Here is a 24588-nt window from a genome sequence, read left to right as displayed (position 1 = left end):
AAAACTGTAACGCTGGGTACCAACTGCTCAGCTCTCCGTATGGAGTCAGTTTCCCAAAGAGGATGGTGACGGGAACAGTTCACCCAGAGGCAGAGCTCGCCTGCCTCACAGGCTTCCTGCCAACCTATAACTGAGTGCCCATGAGTCCGGTGCCCGCCCTGGTAACGTCAGCTGTGACCAGGGTGGAAAGGTGACTTGACAGCAAATGAAGACTTGGCAAAAAAAAACCCTAAAAGGAAGGCAATGGGAAGGTGACGGTTATTGGGGCTGTTCACTAATATACCCATTCTCCCGGGCACAGGGCAGGACCAAACACCCAGCATCCACACTGACCACATACATCACTTGCTTTGACATGTCACATCCGGGTGAACATTTCCATGGCCCTTGTATGATTCATCCTGTTCTCTTAACCCTGTAAACTGTGTAAGTAAATGTTGGGATGGGTCCCTGAGTGCCTGTACTAAGCAGAAACTAGAAGAGTTAGAGGTGCGAGCCAGAGGAATAATGTTTATTACTATTGATATAACTCTGTATTTATCTCTTGAAAACATGGGCTGTATTTACATCAGAAAATACATTTGAAACTTTGCCCACCCAAAAAAAAACAAAAAACACTTTATAGGACATAACATATTCTAAGGAGTTTGTTATTTTTATCTTAAAAGATTTTGAGTAAGTCAATTCTTTTAGCTTATATTCAACATGAATCTGACACATAGCAAATTATATTTTGTGGCAAATAAGATTATAGACATTTCCATTATATAATGACTGTAGCATGATCTAGAAGTTTATATCTCCTTCAGAGTATACAACATAGAGATGTAAATTCTTCTCATCGTAATTCTGCATAAATGCATTGCCAAACTTGGCTCTTGAAAGTGATAAAGTGCAGATGTCTACAGCTGCAATCATAAAAATGTAATTGCTGAGGAAAAATATTTCTGATCCATTGGAGGAATTTATTACAGAGGGATGCAACTTTGTAAGTTATCACACAGAAAAAAAATGAAAGCGAATGATTGAAAGATATCCCAGGCTGAACATTCCTGCAAAATGACCTAGTGATTTACCTGTGCTCAGAAGAAGAAAAAATAGATTAGAGATAAATCAAGTTTGGTGGGGAAGGCTCTGGTAACTATAACAAGAGCAGAAAAAAAGATTTACGAATAAATGAATTTAGAAGTCAGAGTAACATAATAGTAGTGTGACCAATTACTCCAAAAATTAAAATGTAATTTTGACTTTGAGTTATACACAGAGGTGGTGAGTAATATTCGTGAAACCTTAAAAGCAAAGGAATATAAAATGAAGACAAATAATGAGGAAAGGTGAGAATTTTTCTAATGTGGCTACTAAAGTGATAGCTTTATCTGGTGGCACTATCCATTTAAAGATCATGAACTTCTTTTGGAATGTTTTCCAATATAACCAGAGAATATATTACATAAATAGGTACTTTGAAAACTACATATACATGTTATTACTACTGTTGCTTTTAAAAGAGAACCAGGGGGGAGAGCTTTCAGAATTTTACATTATTATTACTAAATACAGACTTTTTTACATTTTATTACTAAATATATACTTTTTTACATTTTAACAATTCTTTAAATGATAACTTTAGATGCCATTCATTCTATAAAAATCAAGGCTGCCCTTGGTTCATTATCTATTTTTCCCACATTTTTTAAGTTCTTCTGCAGTTACTCTACATTGTAATTTCCATGCAATTAATACCTGGATTATGAGAGGCTCCAGTAGCTTCTCTACAGTGAATGTTTGGACCTGCAGATCCCGGGGGTCAATATTCAGTGTGACTGGTGCTTCGGCTGACATGCTGCCTGTGCACAAAAGCAAAATACATTTATTAATTTAAGAAGTATGTTCTAAAGGAAGTCACTAATTAAAATCAGAGAGTGCACGAGATTTCAGGACCTCTTCCTAGTATCAGCTGTAGCCCTCCGAGGACCAAGGTGTCAAGTCCACCGACAGAGAAGCGAGATATTCTCCAAGTGTTCATGGAGGCCGTGCTGTCTGAGCTCAGGTCCTCTAACTAACTAATCTGTGCTAGCATATCCATGACTAAAATAATCACTCAGCCCAGGAGGGTTGGCATTTGATCAGGCGTCTTGGAGAAAAGGAATGGCCAAGCTGGTGAGATATACCTCACAGTACTCAAGTCCTTTGACTTCCATGAAATCATGGCCCTGAGGCAGCCAGAGCCCATGTGTTCCCTGTTCTTGTTAATGATGACTCAGATGAGGAGCCAGGTAGGACTTTGTAAGACATCTGAGACATCTCTACTTGTTTGGGGTATTGTTTGAGGAATTGGATTGGAGAAAGTAAAGTTGGAGGCAATTTACTTTCCTGTACAGAAAAAAAACTAATATAAATTGGCGTAATTGTAAGAAGAGAGAAGAAGCTCTGAGAAGACATTGATAATAAGTGTAATTTAAAATTTTATGTATACTTACAATTAAATAAATTATATTTAAAATAAAGATAATAAATTCTCAAAAAATAAATAAATAAATAAATAAATGTATAGTCCACAGAAATGTGTATTACTACCAATGCAAAAATCTTCCCACTTAGCATAAAAATGTGCACATAATCAAAATAGTGGATCTCAAATATGATGCCAATCAAATATACTCACAAAACTTATAATTCTTTCACGTGTCTTTAGCAAAGTTTGATATTAAAAACAAAGAGAAATATTCAGAAAGTCTCAAAAAAAACCCCACCTATGACAAATTTAATAATCTATGAAAGCATTTAAGTAAAATTACATACTCCAAAGTTAACTATTACTAAAAACACTAATGCATACTAATTATTTTGTGTATAGCATTGAAACATTTTTCTAGTCAATTCAGGAAATTATAATAACCAATTTGAAATAAGGAGAAAAAAGACAACTTATGTGTTGAGTGTCCTAAGATTACTCTATCCATGTTTTCAAGTAGCTATAATATATTACTTATTCATCTACTAAATCTACTGTAAATGTTGAGGGTTTTATATAAAACCTAATAACATTGTTGATTGCAAAGACAGAGTACACTTTGTTAAAAGTAGCACATTTCTAGACAGTTTAATTAAAATCGAAACAAATTTCTTTACTTTTTAAATTTCTTTTACTCTTTTTTTGCCTTGAAAAACTCATTATTCAAGGTGTATTAAGTGAAAAAATATTATTTGAATATCTTTTCAAATGAAAGTATAAATCACTATTATTATGCTACTAGAGGCCCAGTGCATGAAATTCGTGCACGGGTGGGGTCCCTAGGCCTAGCCAGCGATCAGGGCCTATCAGGGCCGTCTCACCCAGTCCCGATCAGGGCCAGGCAAGCCGGGGCCTGCCGGCTGCCAGCTGCCAGCCAGAGTCTGGGGGCCTGCCGGCCGGGGCCTGGGAGCCTGCCAGCTGATGGACAGGACCAGAGTGACGGGGGAGGGATTGTGGGAAGTTTGCTGACGGGGAGAGGGGGGGGCAGGAAGAGGGGGGAAGGGAGGAGGGGGGAAGGGAGGGACCAGGGGAAGTTGGCTGGCTGTGGGAGGTTGGAGGTTGGCTGTGGGAGCACACTGACCACCAGGGGGCAGCTCCTGCATTGAGCGTCTGCCCCTGGTGGTCAGTGTGATTCATAGCCACTGGTCGATCAGTCGTTCAGTTGTAACAATCACTTAGGCTTTTTATATATAGATGATATATCCTATATAATAAAAGCCTAATATGCTGTGTCCAACCGTTCGTTCGACCAGTCGCTATGATGCGCACTGACCACCAGGGGGCAGACGCTCTCACCAGTATGCTGCTGGGTTCCAGCTGATCAGGACTGGGCAAGATGGGCCGGACATGCCCTGGAGCCCTCCCGTAGTCCCTCCCCAGCCCCAAACATGCACCAGTGGGGTCCTTTGGTCTGGCCTGCATCCTCTCACAATCGGGACCCCTCGGGAGATGTCAGAGAGCCGGTTTCAGCCCAATCCCCATAGGCCAGGCCAAGGGACCCCACCGGTGCACGAATCCGTGCCCCAGGCCTCTAGTCAATATATAAAGACACAAATCCCTATGGTTTAGCCCTTTACTATCTTGCTTCTCTCTCTTTTCACTGGTTTTACTTCCTTTCTAAAGTAAAAACATGATTTCTTTTCTCAGCTATTCATCTAAAATGCAGGATATATGCTCCAAGAAAGACTCCCAACACTATTGTCAAATGGTTTCTCTTACATGCATTCGAAGGACTGAAATGTTTTGTTTGGTTAGGTTTTTCTTTTTGGTTTTGTTTTTTCCAGTCATTCCATCTATCACTTTGATTCCCTCTAACACAAGCAAATCTAAATTGACAGATAGGATATTCCCAGGGTGACCTTTCTGCATAGCTCAAAGCCAATCTATACAATAAAGTATGTCCTTCAGTTCCAGAACCACTGGGGTTCTATTAAATGTGTACTCACAAAAGGGCTTACTTGTTACTCCTCTCATGACAGGAACTATCCTACATATAAATCAAGTCAAGGTTGCTGATATTGCTTTGTTCTTTCATCTCGGGGACAAGAAGTAGAGGGCACTGTTATGAACTAAAATAAGATCTAAGTGAACCTTCATAGCCTTTACAAATATGTCCTTTCACTGCAAAACTCACAAGGGTTTTCAAAGCTACACTGAGCACCAGAATTAGAGGCAAGGAAAATAAAAGTTAAGGAGAGTAAAAATTATCCACATCATATGTAATCCTGCTCGAAGAGTGTTTCAGTCAAGAGATAAAAGGCAAACCTAATTTGGCCAAATTATCTCCTAATTGTGTGATCCTGCCTTTAATATACACTAAGTAAAGAAAGTTGTTCAATTCATATTTTCATGCCAAAAAAATATAAAATAATAAGCCAACAAGTCCTTGAAGAACCTTGCCTACATATAATTATTATTTGAATAATTCTGTTTCTTATAAAAATCATCTGGGTCTTTTGGATGTAATTACCCTGATTTATTGGAGATCAAGGCAATAATAGGCAGGAAACTGCAGAATTTTGCAAGTGAAGTCAAAGCAAGGTCAAAGTCTGACAAATTGTTTCCAACCTCTTGTAGCAACATCACAGTGTAGATCCAAAATAAAAATCCTACTAACTTGCAGGTATTACATTCCAAGGCGTTAACATCTTATAATTCATAAAATTTTAAGAGTCAGTGAGTACCTCCCAGACCATTCAAGAATACCTTCTACAATATCCTTCATTTCAAAAATGTACTGGGCTAAGATGGTCAGAAATGATGAGATGCTCACTATAACATTAGATGCCAGTGGTTACTTTTATAAAGTTCTTCCCTATGTTGAGTTGAAGTCTGCCACTTCTATCCAACAGAGGTGGCTTTATAGAGTGTGGAAGGTACAAGTTGGGAGACAGACAGACTCCCAACTACAAATAATTATTCTTTGAATAATGTTATTTTTTATAAAAATCTTCTGGGTCTTTTGGATGTTATAACCAATATGTGGTCTCCAATAACACATATTTAATTTCTTAAAAAATAAAATTTTGTAACACAGTTTGTAAGGTGATAGCTGATTCTAAGATTATTAAATTCCATGACACACGGGGAGGAACCAAGATGGCGGCAAAGTTAAACAACTAAACTGCCGCCTCACACAACAATTTCAAATCTACAACTAAAAGATAAAACGTCTACCACCCAGAACCACGGGAAAGCTGGCTGAGTGGAAGATTTACAACTAAGAAGAGAAAGGAGCACAAACGCTGAAAAGCTGAAGTACGGAGGCGCGTGAATCGGGTTGGTGGCGGGCGACTGGGTGAGTGGCTTTTCTTCAACCCAAAGGGAGACAAGCTCCCGATCGCTCTGAAATCCAGTTTCTGGGGAAACGCGGGGGACCCAGATGCCTACGGGGAGAAGCTGGACTCTCAGCCATCGGGTCAGAAAGTGAGAGTGACTTTTTTGCAGAGGTGCGCCCAGCAATCATTGTTTACTGCACTGGAGTGCGAGACACAGGGACTTGGAAACGCGGAAAGGCAGAGACAGCTGATGGCAGCCATCGCCATTTGCCACGGCCTAGCCTAGTGACATCCTGAGACCCTGCCCCACCCTGAGACCCCGCCCCACACATTCTACAAACCCACCCAGGCTCCACACAGTGGCTTTTGCATATAAATGGCCTGTTCTGTGGCTGCTTAACCAAATTAACTGCAGCTCCAGTCAGACTGCTCCAAAACCGCCCAAGCAAAGAGGAAAAAACTGTAGTTCTTGCTGTAGCTCCTGCTGCTGGGGGGCCTCAGACAGTAGCTGACCTGCACCCCATTGGAGATCCAGAAACGAGGGCATCTAGTGGTCGGTGTGAGACGACACCAGATTTCAACCACTCTCATAAGGGACACATTCAAGAGGCAGACTCAGTGAGCACCAAAGCCCTACTGGAACAAGTCCTGCCCCATAAACGTGTCTCCAGCACAGCAATTCTTCCGTTATAGACACAGCGGGTCCTCACAGCCAATTGTCCTGGAGGTCAATTCCTCCCAGGGACACCAACAACAATCAATACTTAACTACAACAAGGCTGTACACACAGTCCACAAAGGGGTGCACCAAGAGTGTCTACCTCAGGTAACTGGGAGGCTGACCCGTTGAACCAATAGGACACCTAGTACACAAAGCTACCCAACCAACTCAGGGAAGCAGCGAAAATGAGGAGGCAAGGAAACAGATCACAAACAAAAGAAATGGAGGAGAACAAACGAATGGACATAGAGTTCAAAACCACGGTTATAAGGTTTTTCAAGAATTTCATGGAAAAGGCCGATAAATTTAATGAGACCCTCGAGGATATGAAAAAGGACCAACTAGAAATGAAACATACACTGACTGAAATAAAAAAATATTATACAGACACCCAACAGCAGACTAGAGGAACGCAAGAATCAAATCAAAGATTTGGAATACAAAGAGGCAAAGGACACTCCTCCAGAGAAGCAAGAAGAGAAGAGAATTCAGAAAGTTGAAGACAGTGTAAGAAGCCTCTGGGACAACTTCAAGCGTACCAACATTAGAATTATGGGGGTGCCAGAAGAAGAGAGAGAGCAAGATACTGAAAACCTATTTGAAGAAATAATGACAGAAAACTTCCCCCACCTGGTGAAAGAAATAGACTTACAAGTCCAGGAAGCACACAGAACCCCAAACAAAAGGAATCCAAAGAGGACCACACCAAGACACACCATAATTAAAATGCCAAGGGCAAAAGACAAAGAGAGAATCTTACAAGCAGCAAGAGAAAAACAGTTAGTTACCTACAAGGGAGAACCCATATGATTATCAGCTGATTTCTCAACAGAAAATATGCAGGCCAGACGGGAGTGGCAAGAAATACTCAAAGTGATGAATAGCAAGAACTTACAACCAAGACTACTCTACCCAGCAAAGTTATCATTCAGAATTGAAGGGCAGATAAAGAGCTTCACAGATAAGAAAAAGCTAAAGGAGTTCATCACCACCAAACCAGTATTATATGAAATGCTGAAAGGTATTCTTTAAAAAGAGGAAAAAGAAGAAAAAAAGTAAAGATAAAAATTATGAACAACAAATATATATCTATCAACAAGTGAATCTAAAAGTCAAGTGAATTAAAAATCTGAGGAACAGAATAAACTGGTGAACATAATAGAATCAGAGGCATAGAATGGGAGTGGATTGATAATTCTCAGGGGGAAAGGGGTGTCTGTGTGGGGGGTACAGGAAGAGACTGGACAAAAATCATACACCTATGGATAAGGACAGCGGGGGGGGAGGTAAGGGAAGAGGGGGGTAGGAACCGGGTGGTGAGGAGATATGAGGGGGGGGGGGAAGGAGAAACAATTGTAATAATCTGAACAATAAAGATTTATTAAATTAAAAAAAAAATTTCATGACACAGTCATCATAATTACCTTATTAATCTAACTTCATACCCACCTTTCAACTGAACTGTTCCAGTCTTTTTTTTTTTTTTTTTCAAGGATTACTGCAAACCCAAAGTCTCCCCATCATATATTTGGACAATAAATTTTTATTTGCCCCTAAATTCAGAATTTAATTTAGGGCCTCCTAACATTCCATCTTGTAGAATCTGGACATTTGTTCCTACCAATCAAAAATTGGTCTTACAGAGCCCCACACATTAACACCACCTCCTCAGGTTCAAAGTGCATTAATTATGTCAATACTTCTATCAAAAGTGCCTTAGGCTTCATGAGATTCATCTGGACCTCATTTAATGAAGCTCTAGTGAGTGAGATACGAAGGGAAAATATCCCCACCATCATCACAAATGTTAACCCTACCTAATACTCCACACTTTCCAAATATCAGAAAAGGTGAGCAACTAGTACTGACACAATGTCATAAAAGAGCACTTTTTTTTCATTGTCATTAAAAATTTATTACAAAACTTTGTCAACCTCACTCTCCATCACTGGTCCCCTTCAGAAAGATTATCATAATTCAGTTAGGAACAATGTGAAAGATTAAAACCAAAGGTTAATTGACACACAGAAAAATCTAAATTTTAATTAAACACATTTAAGTAAAGAAAAGAAAAAGGGGACATGGACAATTTGCTGCACAATATTATCACAGTTGATTTTATACTATCCAGTCGTGGCTACAGTGAGATAAAATGGAAAGAGGACAACTATAACAAACAATTTCTACTAAAGTCTCCATATACACCTGTTTTTCCGAACCCACATCCATCACACCATATCCCCACCTACATGCATCCAATAAAATCATTTGCTGGCTTGTTTGACCTTCCAAGAAATATACAAATCCTTTACTTACTTGGCAAACAAAAGGATCTCAGGTTTCTCAGAAAGTCAATAAAATCAGGCAATTGCCTAATATATATAATGAGAAAATCGCTGGTCTCTCTCTTTTCAGATATTTTCTTTATAATTACTTTTCATGCATGTATTTGGAGATCAATAATCTGTATAAGCTCTTCTACCGAGCCTTTTAGTCACCGATAAGACCAAAATAGTGAGAGATCAGAGGCACCCCTAGACTACCGGGCATCATTCATGTATTCATTCCATTCATCTGTATTGAGTTTCTAGTTTCTAGTTTGTGGCAGTCATGGGGAGGAGGAGACCACAAATAATAAATATAATAAAAAGTTGTTTAGTACATTAGAAAATGACATGCTATGATTTTTTAAAAAAAATGAAGCAGAGTAAGTAGGATTAGGTGACAGAGAAGTTAGGAGCACATTGCAGTGTTAAATACGATCTAGATTAGCCTCACCGAGAAGGGGAGATTTGAGCAAAGACTGAAGAAGTGAGGAAATGAGCCAAGCGGACACCTGGGAGAAGAGCATTCCGGGCAGAGATAACAGGTAGAGCAAGATCCTTAAGACAGGAGACTGCTGCATGTCTGTGAACAGCACGGAAGCCAGTGTAAACGGAGTAGAGGGAATTACACAGAGGTTCGTATGAGAAATCAGAAAGGTAATGGGGTGGGGGCTGCTGACCATGTGGAGCCCAATGCAAAATACTGCATGGGTTTGAGCACTAAGAAACATGGTCTGGTTTATATTCTGGAAGGATCACTTCAGCGAAGAAGAAGGAGGAGGATGAGAAGAAGAGGGAGGTGGGAGGAAGAGGAGGAGGAGGAGGGGGAAAGAAGGAAAGAAGGAGGAGGAGAAGTAGTACAGGGTAGGGAGCAAGGGCAGAAGCAGGTTCTTATTTAACCTACTGAAGATTAAACAAGAAGATCCTTATAAAAACCATAGCTGGCCTATACCTCTGACACCTACCAATGGCTTGACAAATATTAGTTGCTATTATTAATCTCTTTTCAGCAGAAGAAGCAGCACCTACTGTCTACATTTAGCATGAACACGTCTCTATCATCCATAGAGCTTATAATTATGATTCAAGAATGCTTTCACTCTTGGTTCCTATAACAAAAAAAGTTTAAAACAAAGCTTCCCTCTGGTGCCTCATTCTATAGGATCTCTTGGCTTCCGATTCTAAGGCAAATATTCTACATGTGCATTAATTTGAAATGCCACATGCCTAAATGCTCCTTTTCAAAAATTCCTAATGCACAAAAGCCTCATAAGGGATCTTGAGCCCTTTGAAAACAATTCAAGAGTGGCACGTGAGAGGTATGCTCCAGGGTTAGGGCTGCAAGTGTTAAATGTGCTCCAATGCAGTACATGTCGGGGTCCCCAACAGCCTGCACTTTGTATTTCCTTAGCGTCCAAGAACTCGAGGCTTTAACAGAACAAAACAAGGTCATAGTTTATAATAAAAAGTAAGTATCTTTAGCACTTTGTAATTCAAACTTTAGAAAGCTTCTTGGAAGCATTTAAAGTTCTCTTTATTAAAGCTTTGTGTAATCATCTAGATGACATTCTTTGAAAAATAATCAAGTTAAGCCCCTACCATCCAAAAAAAGTATGTGTTCTGTGTGGGAAGAACACGTTAAAGCATGTACTTACCCTAGCCATAGTACCAAAATACAACTTGCTTCCCCACACATGCAACCTAGATGAAAGCTGCAAAAATTGTTTGAAAAAATTCCGAAAGATTGCCTTAAGCAATCTGAAATAAACAAAGAAACAACAGATTCTACTTGTTTCAGTTTTTCATTATGTCCCTCTTATCATGAATGGCTGGTCAAGCCTAATTTCCCTCCAAAATAAAGGAAGCAAAAAGTTACAACTCAACTTACGATTTCACTGAAAAATAACACGGTCTATAAGAATTTTACAAGATGACCTCGTTACACTTCTCCTGATAACACATTCTTCATGTTATTTTATAAAATGCCAGATCACACTAAAAGCTCACCCTATATTTCACAATGCCACACGTTTTCAAAATTGCAGCTAGGGAGAAAGAACAGAAATGCCCCATGATTGTTCTGTGTAGCAATGTATTTCAAGTTAGTTAATTTTGTAAAATCCATAAATAATTATATCATAATCTAGACACTATGAGATCCCATCTCATATAAGCCTAGCATGAAAGTTACCTATGTATTATTTAAAAAGCCAAAGAACTAAATTAGTCCAATTGAGATCTAAGAAAAAAGTAATATAATATGTGAGACCTCAGAGAAGCTTTGATTAAATCACTCAGAACAAGAGTAACCTTCAGCTGTAAGGCATCAAGTTTAAGCAACAAGGGCAGCAGTAACATGCCCTTCATATATACCTTGAAAGTGACAGTGGCTTTTGTTGCTACAAATCCATTGGGTCTATGGGTCAGTTCCACTCCATATTATTATAAGACAGCTCAAGTATATAAGAATTCTCCTAAGGTCTGGTATTTTTGAAAGGTGGTGAACAAAAAGAGGCTGGTAAAGAAAGTGGAATTTGTCAACCTCAATTTGAAGCCAAAAGACTCCTATTTCTTCTTTATTATCTGATTATCTAGAAATAAATAAGAGCCTGCTTATCAGAATAAAGAAGATGAAACCAAAGTCTCTAGATATTCAGATTGATTGCTGCTCTATAATTTAGCTGCAAATCTGGTTTGGGGCCTGAAGCAGGTGAATGTAACTTCCACCTACTCTGCAGCCATCTTTATCCTTTTGACCCATCAATCTCATTTCTAAAAATCTACTCCAAAGGGAAAACCAAGATGGCGACATAGTTAAACACCTAAACTGCAGCCTCGCACAACAATTTCAAAAATACAACTAAAAGACAAAACAGACATCATCCAGAACCACAGGAAAGCTGGCTGACTGGAAGTCCTACAACTAGAAGGAAAGAGAAAACCACAAGGAAAATCAGAGGAGCTGTAAAAGCCTGAGGTAGGGAGACACGGGGGTGTGCGTGCAGAGAGGACGGAGCCGCAGAGGACGGGGCAGCTGAGTGCCTGGCTGGCGTTCTCTAGCGGGAAGGAGATAAAAGCTCCAGACTGCACTGAACCCCAGCTCCAACTGCACTGAACCCCAGTTCTGGGCGAGACCCTGGGGACCCAGGCTCATACTGGGGAAATCTGGGCTGTAAGGTGGAAACTCAGGGGAGCGGCGAAAGGCAGAGCTCCAGAGGCGCGCACGTGAATGCGCACAGAGGAGGGACTGTTGCCTGTACCGCTGAATTGCCCTGGTGGTAAGGAGACAAAATCGCCAGACTGCACTGAACCCCAGTTCCGACTGCACTGAACCCAGTTCCAGGCGAGAATCTGGGAATCCAGATTCATTGTGGGAGAGACTAGACTGTTTGGCAGCGGGCAAAACTCCAGGGCGCCTTTCTCTCAGAGGTGCTTGAAGCTAGTACCGAGGGACACTGAGGGACACTGAGACCCAGGAACCTCATAGGGCGGGGCTGACGGGAAGCCAAGGCTGTAGGCTCCACCCTGAAACTCCGCCCCATCCAAGCTGAGCACAGAGGCTTTTACAATTTTGCAAGTCTAGTTGAATAAGGCTGTCTCCTGGCGTAGACACAGCTGATCCTCACAGCCAATTGGCCTGGAGGTCAACTCCTCCCACTGATACCAAAAACAATCAAGACTTAACTACAACAAGGCTGTGCACATAATCCACAAAGGGGTGCACCAAGAGTGTCCACCTCAGGTAACTGGGGAGGCCGAGCCACTGGCCCATATAGGACACCTAGCACACAAAGCTACCCTACCAACTCAGGGAAGCAGCGAAAATGTGGAGACAAAGAAACAGATCAAAAACCAAAGAAATGGAGGAAAACAAACAACTGGAGATAGAGTTCAAAACCACGGTTATAAGGTTTTTCAAGAATTTCCTAGAAAAGGCCGATAAATTTAGCGAGACCCTCGAGGATATGTAAAAGGACCAACTAGAAATTAAACATACACTGACTGAAATAAAAAAAAATATTATACAGACACCCAAGAGCAAATGAGAGAAATGCAAGAATCAAGTCAAAGATTTGAAATACAAAGAAGTAAAAATCACTCAACTGGAAAAGAAAAAAAAAAAAAAATCCAAAAAGTTGAAGATAGTGTAAGAAGCCTCTGGGACAACTTCAAGCATACCAACATTCGAATTATGGGGGTGCCAGAAGAAGAGAGAGAGCAAGATACTGAAAACCTATTTGAAGAAATAATGACTGAAAACTTCCCCCACCTGGTGAAAGAAATAGACTTACAAGTCCAGGAAGCACACAGAACCCCAAACAAAAGGAATCCAAAGAGGACCACACCAAGACACATCATAATTAAAATGCCAAGAGCAAAAGACAAAGAGAGAATATTAAAAGCAGCAAGAGAAAAACAGTTAATTACCTCCAAGGGAGCACCCATACGATTGTCAGCTGATTTCTCAACAGATACTATGCAGGCCAGACGGGAGTGGCAAAAAATACTCAAAGTGATGAATAGCAAGAACCTACAACCAAGGGTACTCTACCCAGCCAAGCTGACATTCAGAATTGAAGGTCAGCTAAAGAGCTTCACAGATAAGAAAAAGCTAAAGGAGTTCATCAACACCAAACCAGTATTATATGAAATGCTGAAAGGTATTCTCTAAGAAGAGGAAGAAGAAGAAAAAGGTAAAGATAAAAATTATGAACAACAAATACATATCTATCAACAAGTGAATCTAAAAATCAAGTGAATTAAAAATCTGATGTACAGAATAAACTGGTGAATATAATAGAATCAGGGGCATAGAAAGGGAGTGGACTGACAACTCTCAGGGGCAAAGGGGTGTGGGGGGTGCAGGAAGAGACTGGACAAAAATCGTACACCTATGGATGAGGACAGTGTGGTGGGGAGGTAAGGGCAGAGGGTGGGATGGGAACCAGGTTGAGGGGAGCTATGGGGGGAAAAAAGAGGAACAACTGTAATAATCTGAACAATAAAGATTTATTAAATTAAAAAATAATAATAATAAAAATCTACTCCAAAGATAAACTAGCAAAAATAAAAAGTAATGTATGCTCAACCCCAATCACAAGAAGAAGAAGAAGAAGAAGAAGAAGAAGAAGAAGAAGAAGAAGAAGAAGAAGAAGAAGAAGACGACGGAGGAGGAGGAGGAGGAGAAAGGAAGGACGGAAAGGAGGGAGAGATAAAATGAAGGAAGAAAAATAAAGAAAGACAAACTATCATGCATCCACACAAACAAGTATGAGAGCTGTAGAGAGAAGTAAGTTCTCTCTATATGCTTCTATGGAGTGACTTCCAAGCTATATTAAGTGAAAAAGCAAGGTTCAGAACAGCATTACAATATACTACCTTTACATAAGAAAGGCAATATTACAAAAACATCTGCATCTTGCTTTTCTTAATAAATAAAAAAAAAGGGTAAACAAAAACCAAAATTTAAATGGCTGTCCTTAGGAGGACGAAAAGAATAAAGCAGAGGAGACAAAGATGAAGGCTAGATTCCTGTGCGTGTACCTAGTTTTAGAGTTTGACTTTTGGAACCATGTAAATGTCTTACATTATTAAAAAACAATTAACTCATAAATCGACCCCAAATAACCAAAAGCAAACAAGAGAAAAATAAACCTTAACTATATTAGCTTTGTAACCACATAGACACTAATAATTTCAAGTGACTTCAAAACAGTATTTTTACTCTAATCCCTAGAGGGCTATCCTCTAGGACACAAAGACCATCAAAGTAATCTTAAATGGCATTTAATGTTCTTATTCTATATATATAAGTGCACACACACTAAGATAAAGAAAATAATTATATTCATGTTATGAGGAAATAAGGTTTAAGTATTTAAAAAAAGGCAACATAAAAAAGAAAAATGCCAGCTGATGTGGCTCAGTGGTAGAGTGTCAACCCATGAACCAAGAGGTCACTGCTCTGATTCCCGGTCAGGGCACATGTCCGGTTGCAGGCTCAATCCCCAAAAGTGGGCACGCAGGAGGCAGCCGATTGATGTTTCTATCTCTCTATCCTACTCCCTTTCTCTCTCTCTAAAAATCAATAAAAACATATTTTTAAAAATAAAAAATAAATGAAATATAAGTATAAAATACTAGAGGCCTGGTGCACGAAATTCATGCATGGGAGTGGGGGTCCCCTCAGCCCAGCCTGCACCCTCTCCAATCCGGGACCCCACAGGGGATGTCCAACTGCTGGTTTAGGCCCAATCCCCAGCAGTCAGACATCCCTCTCACAATCCTGGACCACTGGCTCCTAATCGCTCACCTAACTGCCTGCCTGGTCGCCCCTCACTGCCCCCCCTGCCAGCCTAATCACCCCCAACTGCCCCCCCCATTGGCCTGGTTGCCCCCAACAGCCCCCCTTGCCAGCCTGGTTGCCCCTCACAGCCCCCCTGCCAGCCTGGTCGCCCCACACAGCCTGCTGTTCAGTCATTTGGTCATCCTTCACTAACCCCCTTGCCAGTTTGGTCGCCCCACGCAGCCTGCTGTTCAGTCATTTGGTCGTCCCTCACTAACCCCTCTGCCGACCTGGTCACCCCACGCAGCCTGCTTGTTCAGTCATTTGGTTGTCCGTCACTAACCCCCTGCCGACCTGGTCATAGGCAGCCATCTTGTGAGGGTGTGAGGGTCAATTTGCATATTACCTCTTTATTATATAGGATATTTTTTCTTCCTACAATGCCAATTTCCTAGCCTTATATGAATATAAGCAAAATGGCAAACTATTGCATAGGTTTGTTTCCTAAATACTATTTCCCAATAAAAGGAACTAGACTCCTTAATGGAAAGGCTGGTTGAAGGTCTAGAGCAGGGAATGTACAAAATGATACTGGAACATCTTTTCCTAGAAAGCAAGGCCCATTTGGGTTTTGTCAAAAAGCTCAGGAGCCAATTTAAAGGAGTTCTCACTGACCCAAAATGCAGAAATTTTAGCATCAAAAGAATGAAGAATGCAATGCACTGACACATAGACAATATATAGAAACTAATTTGTTCAATAAACAAAACCTCATTGATCACCTTTCAAGTGTCTAAGACACTATCCTATTTTTCTGAAAATTGATAAAGAATGGGATAAATGAAAAAGTATTTTCCTGATTTTCTGGTATGAACTATATACTTTAGGGTGGTGAAATAGTAAAAATAAAAATAAAAAATGAAGAGTTCTTCTTTATAGGCTAATTCCAACCAATAAAAATGAATACAGTATTACAGAATTGCTAGAGGCCCAGTGCATGAATTCGTGCACCAGTGGGGTCCCTAGGCCTGGTCTGCGGGATCTGGTCAAAACTGGCTCTCCGACATCCCCCAAAGGGTCCCAGATTATGAGAGGGCACAGGCCAGGCTAAGGGACCCCACTGGTGCACAATCGGGGCTGGGAAGGGACACAGGAAGTTGGCCAGCTGGGGAGGGACCGCAGGAGGGCCCCAGGGCATGTCTGGCCCGTCTCGCTCAGTCCCGATCTGCCGGACCCCAGCAGCAAGCTAACCTACCAATCGAAGCGTCTGCCTCCTAGTAGTCAGTGCACGTCATAGCAATTAGTCAACCGGTCGACTGCTCCCTGGTGGTCAGTGCACATCATAGTGAGTGGTTGAGCAGCCTTAGCATATCATTAGCATATTACGCTTTGATTGGTTGAATGGACGACTGAAGGACCGGATACAGCATATTAGTCTTTTATTATATAGGATAGAAATCACCATTTACCACCCCTTAAAAAATAATAGGTCTAGATATTAATCATCAATGAAGGCTAAAGCCATAGGTTAATGATTAATGGGAACTTTGAGAATCAGGTTTTGTAAGCCTGAATGCACTAGCCAATCTAACAACACAAAAGTGAGACAACCCAGACTCTATGCCTCCTGACATGGCACAATTGAAAGTACAGCACATCACATAGGTATTCAAAAGAATTGAACCTAAATCTAATCTAATCAAGCCCTGCCTAGAGATCTAACCAACAGAAAAATTGGAAATCTCACATGTTGCTTATGAAAATGAAAACTAGTACAGCCACTTTAGAAAACAGCTTGGCAGTTTCCTATAAAGCATATACCCACCCTATGACTCAGCAATTCCACTCCTTAGAGAAAAGAAAGCATATGTCCACGCAGAGACCTATATGCAAATTTCACGGTGGCTTTATTCATATTAGAAACTGGAAACAACTCAAATTTCCATCAACAGGTGAATAGATAAACAATTTGTGATACAAGCATATCGTTGTATATTATGCAAGAAAAAGAGTCTGACATAGGCAATAAAAAGAGTATCTCTCAGAAGCATCATGCTAAGTGAAAGAGTCAGACAAAAATAAGCACACGCAGTATGATTCCACTTACATAACATTCTTGAAAGGGCAAAGGGCAGACAACAGATCAGTTGTTACCGGCAGCCAAGGGTTAAGGGAATTGATGGACTGCAGAGAGCACAAGAAACTTTTAAATTGATGGAAATGTTCTATTTGATTACGTTGGTGGTTGCATTACTAAAGAGTTGTCAGAACTATTCAAACTCTAACTTAAAAAGAGTGAATTTAATGTATATAAAATTTTTCCTCAATAAAGTTGACTTTTATTAAAAATCTTTTCTGTTCCAAATGCCATATGATTTCACCTACATGTGGAACCTAAAGAATAATATAGACAAACAACAGGACAGAGACAGACTCATGGATACAGAGAGCAGACTGAAGGTTGCCAGAAGGGAAGGTGTTTGGGGAACTGGGTGAAAAAGGTGAACGGGTTGAGAAGTACAGATTGGTAGTTACAAAATAGTCATGGGGATGTAAAGTACAGCATGGGGCCCTAGCCAGGCCAAAGGGTCCTGGGTTGGATTCTGTCAAGGGCACGTACCTCAGTTGCAGGCTCCTCCCCAGCCCCAGCCCTGGTTGGGGCTCGTGCAGGAGGCAACCAATCGATGTGTTTCTCTCACATCAATATTTCTCTCTATCTTTCCCTCTCTCTTCCACTTTTCCTAAAAATCAATAGAAAAATATCCTCAGTTGAGGATTAAAAAAAATAAATAAATTAAATAAATAAATAAATAAAATAAAGTACAGCATAGGCAATATAGTCAATAATATTGTAATGACTATGAATGGCGCCAGTTGGGTACTGGAAATATCAGGGGGAACTCTTTGTAAACTATATAACTGTCTGGCCATTGTGCTCTACACCTAATACAAAATAATATTGAATGCAAACTGTAATTGAAAAAAATTTTTAATGTTTTTTTAACCTTTTCTGTTCATCTCTTATCCCAGAACATAGAAAATACTTCCAGATTATTTAATTTACTATATAATTATAAATTTCCACTGATATCATTTTGCTCAGTAAGCTTTGAGTGGATCTCTCACTGGAATCTCTAAACTAATGCTTTCAAAAAGTTAGCTTTTTTTCAAAGCATCTGGACTCCTCTGGTACCTCGCTCAGTTTTGTTTATTTGGTGCCTGAAACCTATTTAACTTCTTAATTATATTCTCTCCCCAGACCCTGGCCGGTGGTTCAGCTGGTTGGAATATCATCCCGTACACCAAAAGGAGGCAGGTTCAATTCCCATTCAGGGCACATACCTAGGTGGCCGGTTCGGGTTCGATCCCTCGTCAGAAGTGTATACGGATCCATGTTTCTCTCTCACATCGATGTTTCTGCCTCTCTCTCTCTCCCTCCGTCTCTCTCTAAGTCAATATAATAATAATAACAATTATAATAATATTCTTTTTCAGGTTTCAAACCTGTGTGTTGCCCTCAATGTCATCCCATGCATCTGATCTGTTATCTATTTGATTTATAATTTTTTTCTGTCTTTACAAAAATAAAAGCTTTCGTATTTTCTTTGATATTGTACTACTTTAAAAAAATAATTAGTTCTTATTTATCTTATTTTTTAACAGTGGAATAAAAAGGAGCCAAATAGTAGTCCCTGAATCATCATGTTAATATCTGAAGATATCACTGAAGATCCTTAGTAAATGTAGCTGCTACACTTTCGTCTTTTTTAAATACTATTGAGTGAAAGCACTGAGTTCCTAAGCTCATTCACTCACACAAGCTGGATTTAATACGGTACACAGCATGGAGCCCAGATAGTCAGCACAGTGGTTGTTTTCTGAGTATTCGAAGATCAAGATACATTAAGAAGTCCTGCCTCTGAATTCCTTTCTCCTACCCAACAACTTTCCCCCCAATTTCACTGATCCAGTTAATTTCAACCTGACAGAAGCTGAAATTCAAGTTCAATTTATCACTTGCTTGAAAGAGTGAAAGGAAGAACCGTAGCTAATCTCATTGACCACAATCTAATAGGGGGGGAAAAGAGAACTAGATTCATACCAAATTACTAACTGTATTTTGTTTAGAACATTGGTTTAATAATGTCCATTCCGATATGTAGATAGTTGACCTTATTTAGATAAATTCTTGTTGTTTCCAAAAAACAAAGCCTCTTTACTCTTTCTTATGAATTGAGTAACTGGACAATTTTTTGTCCTGCTCCTGGAAAACTCAGAGCCACACTTGTGACCACAGAAATCAGTGTGTGGGTTGAAAGGGCAGCAGTTCTTCGCTTTTTTATTCCCCATCAAAACACAAGTGACATTTAAAGTGTACTCAATATTCACTGCCCAACGGATTCTCCTCACTCCGGACTGCCACCTTGCTAAGGGAGACAGCTAGTTTGCATGAAATTCCCCCATAAGACTTCTGCGACCCTGTATTTCCTCTCCCATCAATCCAACAATACACCAGCGGCATAAAACCACAGTTGAGAACGGATGGATTTTTTTTTGCCTTATTCCTGGCTCTGTGTTATAGCCTTGTGCTTGTTTTTCTTTCTTCTTTCACTCCATTTTTAATGTATTCTATCTTGAATTTCATGTCGCCTTGTAAGTCATCTTAAATCCTTTCTAGAACAAGGTAAGGCATAAATAAATAATCATTCTATGTATCTGCAGAAGCAATCTCTTTTCATTTATCCTAGATAAAGCCTTAAAACTTTAACTCCTTGCTGCCTCTTCACTACTCTCTACCATGTTAAACGTACAAATATTAAAATCTACCACTTCCTTGGTTGGGTTTTTGGGGGGCTTTTTTTTGAGTTTATCAATTTTCTGTTTAGAAATATTTAAGGCCGCATACACAAGCTACAGGGAGAGTATCCAGGCACAGTTTAAGGTCAGAGGCCCATAAGAGAAATTAAATTGTCTGCACAAAGAACCTGCCTGCTGCACAAGTTTTATGTCCCAAGAATGTAAAGCTGCAGGTGTCTTGCATACAGTTACTCGGGTAGTAATAGCTCAGTTACACTGTGGGAATTTTACATTGCTGTGAGGTAAGACCACTATACCTTGGGCACTGGCACATGAGAATTTGTTTTAGCGCTCTTTTAAAAACCACTCATAAACACCCCAACTTGCAGAATGGAGCCTCTGCTCACCTGAGTCTGCCCAAGTTGGGAAAGATGATTAGCAAGAGAATCACATTTTTATCTAAATCTGAAATGCCTGCTAATTTACTTAGAAAAGTAGATATTTATAAAATTGGAGCTTTCATAAGGTAGTTTAGAGTTTAGTGTTACTAAGAGGAAAATTAGTTATAAAAGTAATAAATGCACAACAGAGTCATTTCTAGCCATCCATCCCATTTTATAGAAATAAGGTCCTCTCATTTCCCCCGAAGTTATCTAACGGAAGCAACAGGTAATCTATGATCATTAGGATTTGTCTTACAGCAAAGTTTGATTTTAAAAAGTTTGACACTCACTCACCTACTGCAGGACAGAGTATTGCCCATATACAGACACTAAACCAATTGTCTAAGCAAGTTCTTACGTTCAGAAATTCAGTGCCACTATCATGGCTCAGTTTGGCTTATGATGCATCTGTTAGCAAACAGCCTGACAAGCACCCTAGTGTATTTCAGGATGACTGACGGGACACAGTGGCTCAAGCAGGAAGGGGGGATGGGTGCCCTTAAAGCAACATGGCCAGTGAAGGATGACATCGAACAGCAGAATTAGGTTTGAAATTATATTTTGCAAATTTGCAATAAAATAATGACATAGGAGCTTTTAAACATAACTTTTATGTGACCAAAATATTATAAATTCCAAAATGGCTTTAAGAATTTTAAGAGTAGAAAGAAAATATTTTAAAACAGGCATGAAATGTGATACTTCCCTGAACTTATCAAACTTCTAGATGATTTAATGATGTTCTAATTATTTTTAACATAATTTAAGTCAGGGTACCCAGAAAAAAGCCGCTCTTATCTCACCTCTAGATATTTGCCAATTGCTCTTACAATAGTAATTTAACTGATGATGGCAATTTAAACAGCTTGAATTAATCAGAGCTTTTATCGAAGATAGGGTCAAAAGATCCATGTATTTTGCCCCCTGCTGTATTCCTTCCCTATGGTGTATGTTATGGTTAAAAAAAAAAGAAAGAAAGAAAGAAAAAGATCAAAAAAGATTAGGAAATTTCAAGTATGGGTCTTTCCATATTAGCTTCACTTGGAAAATTACTTAAGTGAAACCATTGGCTTCATTCTTCACATTTATAATTTTTCCAATATTATTTCACAGCACTCTGTGCCACGCAATCTTTCATTCAGCAGTCAGCCCTATTGAAAAGTAACCACCCCTCGTTTCAAACACAGTCCCTCATTTAGCCAGCAGAGGGTATCATTTGATTCCAAAAGCCCACAGTAATGTATCCATTGACATTTATTTTTATTTTTTTATGGATGACTTCAAAAAAAAAAAAAACTTGAACTACGAAATGGGACACACCATCTCAACTTTCCTTATTAAATGTGCTTAGGAATATCTCATTTTATTTTGTCCATATAAGTTTGCTTATAGAACCTATATTGGTTTAATAGTTCTCATCTGTGACAAAGTCTATTGTTATTTCTATGTCTATCAGCTACTCAGATGTATCCTCATTGTAGCGAAAGAAAAGCACTAGAAGGCTTGGGTTTAACCATCAGTCTGACTTTCAACACCCCCCAGGTTGTTCTGGGACAAAAAAACACACAAAAACCCTACAAAGATTCCAAGCTTCATTAGATAACCCAAAACACATTACAAAAAAAAATAGAACCACACTATAAAACAAAGTAATTTCTCCTCAAAATTATATGTGACATTTGTAAATTGTTTAGTATTTTCTAATTGCCCTGTTTAATATTGGCCATTTATCCGTTACATATTAGGAGCTATGGGACTAATTTCAGAGGATATGTTGCCTATTATCACATCACTATCATATTTCTCATGAGCATGCAATGTTTCGACTAACAAAGTCCTCGTACAAGCTACAAATTCTTTATTTTACAACTTAACCCTTTGCACTCGCTTGCTTTTTTCTCGATTCCTTTATTCTAATGCTAACCGTGTCAAGTCACACTCGACATCCGAGTGCAAAAGGTTAATACCCACTTTAGTTTGGAAAAGCATGAATATTGATTTGCCTGATTTACTCTAAAAGTAAAAACTTTACTGTGTAATTAGCTGAAATCATTAACTAACACAAATACGTCTTGACTGAAGATATAAATGTCCTATGTGTCTCTGAATCTATTATCACAAACATCAAGTTTACTCAGTTCACTATGGAAAAATTAAGACAGATCTAAAAGCTCAAACAACAGTGAGGTACCATCTCACACCTGTCAGAATGGCTATCATCAACAAATCAACAAACAATAAGTGCTGGCCAGGATGTGGAGAAAAAGGAACCCTCGTGCACTGCTGGTGGGAATGCAGACTGGTGCAGCCACTGTGGAGAACAGTATGGAGTTTCCTCAAAAAGTTAAAAATGGAACTCCCATTTGACCCAGTGATCCCACTTCTAGGAATATATCCCAAGAAATCAGAAACACCAATCAGAAGGGATATACGCACCCCTATGTTCATAGCAGCACAATTTACAATAGCTAAGATTTGGAAACAGCCTAAGTGCCCATCAGCAGATGAGTGGATTAAAAAACTGTGGTACATCTACACAATGGAATACTATGCTGCTGTAAAAAAGAAGGAAGTCTTACCATTCGTAACAGCATGGGTAGACCTGGAGAGCATTATGCTAAGCGAAATAAGCCAGTCAGAGAAAGATAAATATCACATGATCTCACTCACTTGTGAAATATAATGAGCAACATAAACTGATGAACAAAAATAGATCCAGAGACATAGAAGCATCGAACAGATGTCAAACCTCAGAGGGAAAGCAGGGGAGTGGGGGATAAGAATCAACCAAAGGACTTGTATGCATGCATATAAGGATAACCAATGGACAAGGACACTAGGGGGTGAGGGCATGTGCTGGGGGGTGGGGGTGGCTGGGGAGAGATCAATGGGGGGAAAAGGAGACATATGTAATACTTTCAACAATAAAGAATTTTTTTAAAAACATTCTAACATTTTTAATATTTAAAAAAAAGTGGACTAAGGAACCAAGATGGCGGCATAGTTAAACAACTAATCTGCTGCCTCACACAACAATTTCAAAAATACAACTAAAAGACAAAAACGTCTACCACCCAGAACCAAGGGAAAGCTGGCTGAGTGGAAGATTTACAACTAAGAAGAGAAAGAAGCACAATCGCTGAAAAGCTGAGGTACGGAGGCACGCGAATCGGGCCGGCGGCGGGCGGCTGGGTGCGCGGCTTTTCTTCAACCCGCAGGGAGACAAGCTCCCGATCACTCTGAAATCCAGTTTCTGGGGACACTCGGGGGACCCAGGCACCTACGGGAGAAGCTGGACTCTCGGCCATCGGGTCGGAAAGTGAGAGTGACTTTTTTGCAGTGGTGCGCCCAGCAATCATTGTTTACTGCGCTGGAGCGCGGGGCGCGGGGACTTGGAAACGTGGAAAGGCAGAGACGGCTGACGGCAGCCATCGACGTTGGCCACGCCCCAGCCTAGTGACGCCCTGAGACCCCACCCAGCCCTGAGGCCCCGCCCCGCACATTCTACAAACCCGCCCCGGCTCCACACAGCGGCTTTTGTATATAAATGGCCTGTTCTGGAGCAGCTTAACCAACTGCAGCTCCAGTCAGACTGCTCCAAAACCGCCCAAGCAAAGGAGGAGAAAACTAGCCCTTGCTGTAGCTCCTGCTGGGGGACACACAGTACACAAGGGTACACCAAGAGTGTCCACCTCAAGTAACTGGGAGGCTGACCCGTTGAACCAATAGGACACCTAGTACACAAAACTACCCTACCAACTTAGGGAAGCAGAGAATATGAGAAGGCAAGGAAACAGATCACAAACCAAAGAAATGGAGGAGAACAAGCGACTGGACATAGAGTTCAAAACCACGGTTATAAGGTTTTTCAAGAATTTCATGGAAAAGGCCGATAAATTCAATGAGGACCAACTAGAAATTAAACATACACTGACTGAGATAAAAAATATTATACAGAGACCCAAAAGCAGACTAGAGGATCGCAAGAATCAACTCAAAGATTTGGAATACAAAGAGGCCAAGGACACTCTTCCAGAGAAGCATGAAGAGAAGAGAATTCAGAAAGTTGAAGATAGTGTAAGAAGCCTCTGGGACAACTTCAAGCGAACCAACATCAGAATTATAGGGGTACCAGAAGAAGAGAGAGAGCAAGATGCTGAAAACCTATTTGAAGAAATAATGAACGAAAACTTCCCCCACCTGATGAAAGAAATAGACTTACAA

At 40.0% G+C, this 24588-nt stretch overlaps 1 protein-coding gene across 1 annotated transcript in view; it reads right to left on the bottom strand.

Moving 5' to 3' along the window:
• The window catches only part of CTNNA3 (catenin alpha 3), a 1343669-nt gene extending 1320715 nt beyond the window's left edge, over nucleotides 1–22954 (bottom strand). The window contains exons 1-2 of the mRNA XM_054728624.1: nucleotides 22944–22954; nucleotides 1744–1847 (exon numbers count right to left, since the gene is read on the bottom strand). Coding sequence (XP_054584599.1) covers nucleotides 1744–1842 — 99 coding nt within the window. The 5' untranslated portion in view covers nucleotides 1843–1847; nucleotides 22944–22954. The remainder of the gene's footprint in view (nucleotides 1–1743; nucleotides 1848–22943) is intronic.
• Nucleotides 22955–24588: the final 1634 nt, after the last annotated feature.

The sequence above is a fragment of the Eptesicus fuscus genome, chromosome 17, assembly GCF_027574615.1.
Source record: "Eptesicus fuscus isolate TK198812 chromosome 17, DD_ASM_mEF_20220401, whole genome shotgun sequence".
Lineage (NCBI taxonomy): Eukaryota > Metazoa > Chordata > Mammalia > Chiroptera > Vespertilionidae > Eptesicus > Eptesicus fuscus.
The sequence above is the reverse complement of the archived record's forward strand: the minus strand, read 5'-3'. Positions and strand labels throughout refer to the sequence as shown.